The 8,529-nt window shown below is 37.9% G+C and overlaps 1 protein-coding gene across 1 annotated transcript; it reads right to left on the reverse strand.

Annotated features, from left to right (window-relative positions):
• Positions 1-6,117: 6,117 nt before the first annotated feature.
• Positions 6,118-8,292, reverse strand: LOC145169405 (putative inactive receptor kinase At1g27190). Its single transcript, XM_079087965.1, has one exon. It carries the CDS (start codon positions 8,171-8,173, stop codon positions 6,287-6,289), a length of 1,887 nt encoding a protein of 628 aa, XP_078944091.1. The 5' UTR covers positions 8,174-8,292; the 3' UTR covers positions 6,118-6,286.
• Positions 8,293-8,529: the final 237 nt, after the last annotated feature.

Here is an 8,529-nt window from a genome sequence, read left to right on the forward strand (position 1 = left end):
CGATCCAAAGCAAGTGTGGGATGGGCTAAAAACACGGTATTTGGGAGTGGATCGGGTGAGAACGGCTCGGCTTGCCACCTTAAAGAGGGAGCTTGAATGTTTGCGCAAGAAGGAAGGGAATCGGTCGATGATTTTGTGACAAAATTATCCGGTTTAGCTTCAAAAACAAGGATTCTTGGTTACGAGCTTGAAGAAGTTGATTTGGTGAAAAGGCTACTTGATTCGATGCCTAATTCGTTTTTTTAAATCGTGGCTTCAATAGAGCAATGTTTCAAGTTGGATTTAATGTTATTTGATGAAGCGGTTGGTAGATTAAAGGCGTATGAGGAGCTTATAAGACGAACTGAGAAAGTGGATGACATTCAAGGTGGGTTGTTGTTGACTAGTGAGGAAAAATCACATATTTGTAAGCATCGTGACAATGGACGTTCAAATCGGGATGACTTTGGACGTGGTTGGGGAAGACGTCAGGGATCCAGGAGAAGTCGAGATGGCAATGAACGTGTCTGGGACAAAAATCACGTTAAATGTTACAAATATGGTGAGTTTGGTCACTATAGCAACGAGTGTCCTAAAATGGGAGAAACAAGAGACAAATATACTCAAAGAGGATCCGGCATTGTTTTAAATGAGTGGCTAGTATGACCAAACCGATTAAGGGGGATGATTGTAGTATTAATCGGTTGGAGTTTTAGATTTAGGTATAATAGGAAGTTTTGCATTATTTGAGTCTTTATCTATTTCACGTTTTAGTATTAGACTAGATTTCTAATTCTTCTAGTATAAAATAGGTGTCAATGGTCATTATTTTTAAATGTAATTTCCAGCACTTCCGTTTCTTTTAACTTTGTGAGAAAGTAACTTTTTCTTCCCAAATTTTCTGTCCAGTGTTTCATTTTGTTTGTGCACAAAAGAAATTGTTTTAGTTTATTTACTTACATAGCGTTGTTGTCGCTGTTGTCATACAAGATCTACAAAGATGAAAATTGAAATGGACCAAACTCAAGACTGGATTAAAAATACAACACAAGCCCAAATACTTTTCTTCAAAATAAGAGGCTTGCAAAAAGAAACCCGCAAACAGAAATATAAAAGATACCACTTCCATTTTCTAAAACACTTTGCTTTCTATGTTTCCACCACAACAACACTACCCCGATCCCATAAGAATGGGGTTGCACACCAACAATCAAATTGATATTATTCATAAAAACATGATAATTCATTTCAAGAGAACCAGTAATAATCACTTCACCGGAAACCTGCCTTATCGTGGCGGTGGTGGCGGCAACACCAAGGAAACAGATTCGTGTTTGTTCCTCTCATGAAACCTCCTAATATAATCCGAAGCCTTTAAATTCGTCACTGAAGCCTTTATCTCATTTGTTTGCATACCACTATACCTACTTACATCATCTGCTATGGCAATGTCATGGTGGTCCATTCCCTGAATCTTGATGAAAGAAGAGCTCCCTCCTCCATCTAATCCATCCACATTGTGGCTATTTGGCGGTTTTGTGGTGGGGTTTTTGGGTTGTTTTACTATTGGGTGGTGGCTATGTGGCGGTGAAAGTGAACTAGTTGACCTAATATCGGTTCCAGTAAGGGGGGATGATGACAGTTTGTGGAAGCTTCTCATGATTTGCATAAGCTTCTCACAGGGTGATCTTTTCTTATGAATGGACATGTTTGAAGTGGATTTGAGTAATTTAAATAGAAACCCACATGTGTATTTATACAATCTGTGTTGGGAAGTTTCGTATATGAAAAGACATTGAAAAAATAGGAATTATTCTGTGGGGTATATTTGTTGCTAAAACTAATTCCTTCAAAGTATAATAAAAACAAAGAAAAAAAAAGTGAAGGCCTTTTTCGTTTGTTGAAAAAATGAATGAGAAAGGTAAAGGGAAAGGAATAAACTTTTGAGAAACCACATCCCTGGACTATGGAGGGAGATTGAGTTGTCATTTTGAGATATAACACAAACTAAATGATTAAAATTTTATCAAAATAATCAAGAAGTCATTCGAAGCACGATTTCGACAATTGAAGTTTCAACTTCTTGGGTATTTTCCCTTTTTGGGACTTTCGAGAAAAAAAAAGCAAAAACTAAATTTTATGAACGACTATTTTTTGTTCCATTGAGACTTCAAACAAGATTCTTGAAATAATCTTTTCCATTTTGTCTGGTCTCGTTTTCAAAATCGTCTTCCGACACGTTTCTTTCAACATACTTTTAACATACATAAATGTTTCGTTAATTGTTAAACTCTAAATTGCTGTCTCTTTTTAACTTAAGAAGGACATATCTTAGGTGTTTCTTTTTTACTTAGTTGATTCGGAAATAAACGACGTAACGAAAAAGGTTTTAGTGGACGGCGATTTTGAAGCCCAGATAACTGATTTCGGGCTAGCCCACCTTGTGGGGGCCGTGATTCCAAAAATAGTTCGTTTGAAAACAGTGATTTGGGCAAATTCAGTTACGTGGCCCCCAAGCATTCATCTACCATGGTTGCTTCAATGAAAGCTGATTTTATGGTTTTGGAGTTGTACTTTTGGAACTTGTAACTGGGTAGAAACCGCTCGAGGTAAATAACGAAGAGGAAGGAGGTTATAAGGCTGGAGGGAGTGGTAGCATGTGTTAAAACATTGTCACCTCATATTTTTATGGACAACTAAGCAAAATATGATGACATGGAGTAGTGATGTGTTTAGAAGGTAAATATTTTTTTTATTAAATAAAATATATTTTTATTTAACTATTTAAATAAAATAAATTATGAAAAGTGTACAAGTTGTTAAAGCTAAAATTACAACCGTTTGAAGCTGAAGTACTCAAATAGGGACCACTTATCTTCTCTTTCCTCTCGCCAGACAACTAGCGACCTACTCTTGGCAACCCTGCTTAGCACAGGATAGTGAGTGGTGGCGAGGCTTTAGCAAGTGCTTGGCGAGGGAGGATGGCGAGCCACTCCCTTTAGCCTAAAGGTCATTTGGTGGAGTGGGTGAATCGGCTTATGGAGTCGGCTAAAAGTAAGGACGTGATTGATAAATGTATACGTGGAAAAGGGCATGATGATGAGATTTTGCAGTTTTTAAGGATTGCTTGTAGTTGTAAGGAGTTTAAGAAAGAAGGTTTTAGTGGACGACAACTTTAAACCTTAGAAGATCGGTGGTTTTTGTTGATGGTGTATTATTATTTTTTTCAACAACAGCCATAAATTAAAAACAAAAACTAGCTAGGAGCTAGCAACATACAAAGGACACACTAGTTAAGAATTAAGTTTTTCAGCCATCCAATCCAATTCTTCCTAACTTTAAAGTTTCTAGCACAAAACCAATTAAAAGAAAATGCTACTATATTATCGAAAAGAAAATCCTTCCTATACTTGTTTTGGCGAAAAATCAGAACATTCCGATAAGTCCAAAGAACCCATATGACTGTCATACACACCGAGTCCAAAGTCATACGCTTCAAACAAGCTACACAATTCACTTTGTCGTGGACAAGAAACAATCGAAAAGAAGAAGTTGTATTTCCACCCAATTCACAATCTGCAACTGAATCGGACAAGCGAGAGAACACTTGAAGAACAAATGATTAACATCTTCAACATCATCACTACACACCGGGCACAATGTTTTTTGAAACTATCGCGTCATTTTGTTGGTGGTGTATACAAGGGAGTTTAAGGTCCCATTTGGAATGTATTTGTATGCTAAAAGATTCTTGTCTTCAACCATGCAAAACCCTAATAATGGGATTAGATTTGGCCATTTGGGTGTCTTAATTGCCCCAATTTGTTCATGTCGGATCTGAACTATTCATCGTGGATTTTACAAGGGCTTAACCGTTTGATTGCTAGAACGGATCCGTCCTGCAACATTGCTCTGTAACATATCCAAGCTCTTGTTATAAGCAGACTCCACATCTCAACATGATGGGGCCGCCCCTCAAATTAACATTTATAAAAGATAAAAGAAATTTAAAAAGATAAATGAGTCATTTCATATTGGTGAGGACTAACTGCCTCGTTCCCGAGTTTAACAAAAGAAAAGAAGAGAAAAGAAAGTCATTAGAGAAAAGAAGAGAAAGGAAAGGAAAACAAAATTTTCTTTTGTGTTCCCGAGTTAGAGAGAAGTGGAAGGAAAATGAATCATTTTGTTCTTTCTTTCCAAATCCTCCCAAATCGGAAGGAAAGTTAGGAGGGAAAGTGATCCTCCCATTTCCCTCCACTTCCCTCCTTTAATAAAACTCGGGAACACCAATTTCTTCTATTTTCTTCTCATTTCCATCCATTTCCTTTCCTTTCTCTCGTTAAGTTGAACTCGGGAACGGGGTGATCTTTTTTGAAACCATCGGGTCATTATTATCATGAAAAAAAAGTTATGGATAACTTTTTGTGTAAACCACATGGTCATTTATCGAATCATGTTTTTTACTTTTCTCTTTCTTACATATAAAGTCTTACCTACCTTTTAACCACGAGCTCCCGCTCACCCCACCCAATTCTTGTGGGTGTAGGCCGTAGGATAAGATCTATCAAATGAAAAGAGAATCGAACCAAACTCAATATGGCAGAAAAATACGATAAATGGCCAAAGATATTTTTCCAAAGAAAGAGGATGAGGCAAAAAAAAAAAAAAAAAAAAAAAAGATATCATTCCATATTGTAAACATCTTGCATTATACATATTTGCACACCAACAATAAAATCAATATTATTCATAAAACACGATGATTCATTTCAACAAAACCAGTAATAATCACTTCACGAGAAACTGGCGTTGCGGCAGCGGTGTTGGTGGTTGTTGTGGTGGTGGTGGTGGTGGTGGCGGCGGCGGCAACACCAACAAAACAGATTCATGTTTGTTCCTCTCATGGAACCTCCGAATATAATCTGAAGCCACAAGATTCGTCACCGAAGCCTTTAGCTCACTCGATTGTATACCACTATACCAACTTGCATCATCTGCTATTCCAATATCCGAGTGGTTGATGCCCTGAATCTTGATGAAAGAAGAGCTCCCTCCTCCATCTGAACCATCCGCATGGCGGCTATTTGGTGGTTTCCTGGTCGGGTCCTTGGGTTGTTTGACTGTCGGGTGGTGGCTATTTGGTGGTGGAAGTACTGAACTACTTGATCCAGCATCAGTTCCTTTTAGGGGACATGATGAGAGTTTGAAGAAGCTTCTCATTAGTTGCATAAGCTTCTCACACAATGATGATCTTTTCTTATTCATGGACATGTTTGAAGTGGATTTTTAGTAATATTATATAGAAACCCACATGCGTATCTAAATAATTAGTGTAGGGACATTTCGTATTCGATAAGAAATAGAAAAGGGGTTATTCTGTGGGGCATATATATTGATTGCTAAAACTAATTGCTTCAGAGTATGAAAAGGTAAAGGCCTTTTTTTGTTGAAAAATGAATGTTAAAGTGAAAGGGAAGGGTAAAGGAATAAACTTTAGGGAAACAAATCCAAATCCAAGGGAACCATATAAATGATGAATGAAAAGTTACTATTTGTTAAATGTGTCGAAATTCTTATTTATTTTCATTCACTTCTTTACTTCTTATATTTGTTTTACCCTAACTATGACTAGTGTCTTTCCACTTCTCTAAAAAGTTTACACTTATTTTTGTCAAATCCTTCTATAAAAAGAAAAGTTACAGCTACAAAGAAAAGTTACGGTTTTCTGCTTCCTACAACCATTTAGTTTTACCAAACATATCATATATGTTGTGAGAGTTGTCCTCATAAATGATAGTTACAAAATATTTGAGAAAAACGTTTTAACTTTCCCGGGTATATTTTCTTTTTGGATCTTTTGAATAAAGAAGCAAAAACTTAATGAAGTGAACAACTACATTTGATTCCATTTCACTTTCAAGAGGAGACTTTAAACAAGATTCTTGAAATACTATTTCTGTTTTATCTGTTCTCGATTTCACAATTATCTCTCAACACGCTTCCTACAAGTTTATTTCCAAAATTATACATAAATGTCTACTCCGAGTTTAATTGTAGATAATAAGAGACATGTCTTAATCTAGTAAGCTATATATAACTGTATCTTTTTTTACTAAAAAATCGAAGAGCAGATCGCAATTCAAGAAAAAATGATACCAAATATCAGCTTTCATTATAAAAGTTATCTAAATCACATCATGCCAAGATCCACAAAGGTTATCAAACAATTATATCAGTTAAAAAACAGAGAACAAAATAACATAAATCAACAAGTCAAGAAATCAAAATATACCATCTTTCCCAAAAGCTAGTCTCTGTGATGATGATCTTGTGTCGCGTATTTCACCGGAATATCATCAAAGTGTCCCGAAAACCCGTGTGCTTCCCCCAAACTTTTCAAAGACTGAAAAACATTATACATCGAAGGCCTTTCTTTAGGCCTCGAAACCACACAACTACAAGCAATCCTTAAAAACTGCAAAATCTCATCATCGTGTCCTTTCCCACGTATACATTTATCAATCACATCCTTACTTTTCCCCGACCCCACAAGCCGATTCACCCACTCCGTCAAATGACCTTTATACCCTCCTTCCTCTCCATTATTTACTTCAAGCGGTTTTTGCCCGGTTAAAAGCTCCAAAAGTACAACCCCAAAACCATAAACATCACCTTTCATTGAAGCAACCATGGTGGATGAATACTCGGGGGCCACATAACCGAATTCGCCCAAATCGCCGTTTTCAAACGAACTATTTTTCGAATCGCGGGCCCCCACGAGGCGGGCCAGCCCAAAATCGATTATCCGGGCTTCGAAATCATCGTCCACCAGAACCACATTTGAGCTTATGGTTTGGTGAAGGTAAGGTGGTTCACAGACATGGTGCAGCCAGGCTAAACCACTGGCTGCACCAATACCGATCTTGAGTCTGGCTGGCCAGTCAAGATCGGTGGTGGTTTTGTTGGTGGCGTATAGAAGGGAATTTAAACTCCCATTTGGCATGTGTTTGTATACTAGAAGTTTTTCGTCTTCAACTATACAAAACCCTAATAATGGGACTAGATTTGGGTGTCTTAGTTGCCCTAATCTGTTCATTTCGGATCTGAACTGTTTCTCGTTGATTTTACATGGGCTTAATCGTTTGATTGCTAAAACGGATCCATCCTGTAACATTGCTCTGTAACAAACCCCTGTTCTTGTCGTCATTTCGATGGTGTTTGGATTGAAATTGTTGGTTGCAGCTAGTATGTCATTCAGTTTGATTTTGACGATGGGTTTTTGAAATAGTGATACCTGAACAAGCCTGTAAGATCTCAAGATATCAATCCAATTGCCTCGATCTTCACCACTGCCAGCATCACCACTCTTTCTCCGATCAGTTCTCAGAAAGAACCACCACCAGATCGCAAACCCTAGAAATAAAGATGCAGCGGCTCCTAGAACTCCAGCAGCTATAATAATGGCGAGATTTTTGTTATTCAAACTCCCGCATTTCGAATTAAGAGGTTGACCACATAATCCATTGTTTCCGGTGAAGGATTCGGCTTCGAACTTCGATAAATCGTCCGGAATGGAGCCGGAGAGTTCGTTGTTGGAAACGTCTAGCTTCTTAAGCCTCTCAAGCTGGCCGATCTGGTACGGAATCGTACCGGAGAAACTGTTATCGGATAAAAGGAGGTTGTTTAAGAACTTACAGTTTTGAATCTCTGGCGGAATGTTTCCAGATAGAGAGTTCCCGGAGAGATCTAGGGTTACTAGATACGGCAACCATGTACAGATTTGAGGTGGAATGGAACCGGAGATCGAGTTTCTCGACAGATCGAGGGACTGCAGAGAACGGCAAAACTGTAGGGAGTCCGGTAACGAACCGGAGAGTGAAAACTCCGGGAGTTGGATGGAGATGAGCCGGTTTTCTTTCTCGTTCCAACACGAAACTCCGACGAGTTTGCATAAGGAGGTGACGGAGTCGTTGGTGAATGACCATGTGGTGAGCTTGCCTTGTGTATCTGTGAGTGAGGCTTTCAAACCACGAAGGCACCTTACATCGTCTTCCATGGCGGAAACGCCGGCGACAATGGTGGTGGCGATGACGATGAATAGGAAAACGGATTGGACTTTCATGGTGGGTGTTTGTGCTAGGGTTAGTTTTGAGGGTTGGGGTGGGAATGGTGGGGAATCCATGGGTACTGCCATGGATGTGATGGAGTCTTGTTGGGATTTGGGAGGAGACAGATGACAGGGATGAGCTGTTTTGACTACTCACATCGCTGTTTGACTGTATTCTTTTTTAAGTCAGAGATTTTTCTTTTTGAAAGGAACGGTTTGTTTTGTGGTAAATATTTGGAAAGTTTTTAAAGACGGGGAAAACTACATAAAAACATAATTATTTATTTTTTAATATTTAGAAAAATCATAATAGTTTGTTTATAGGCGTAAAAATATTTATATTTTTAGTTATAACCAAATATTCGTTTTTTTAAAGACATATTTAATCAAATATTTGTTTTTAAGAAGTTGTTTTGTAATATGATATTTATGTTGTTTGTTTT

The sequence above is a fragment of the Lactuca virosa genome, chromosome 4 (genome assembly GCF_052849685.1).
Source record: "Lactuca virosa cultivar CGN04683 chromosome 4, Lactuca_virosa_CGN04683_v6, whole genome shotgun sequence".
NCBI lineage: Eukaryota > Viridiplantae > Streptophyta > Magnoliopsida > Asterales > Asteraceae > Lactuca > Lactuca virosa.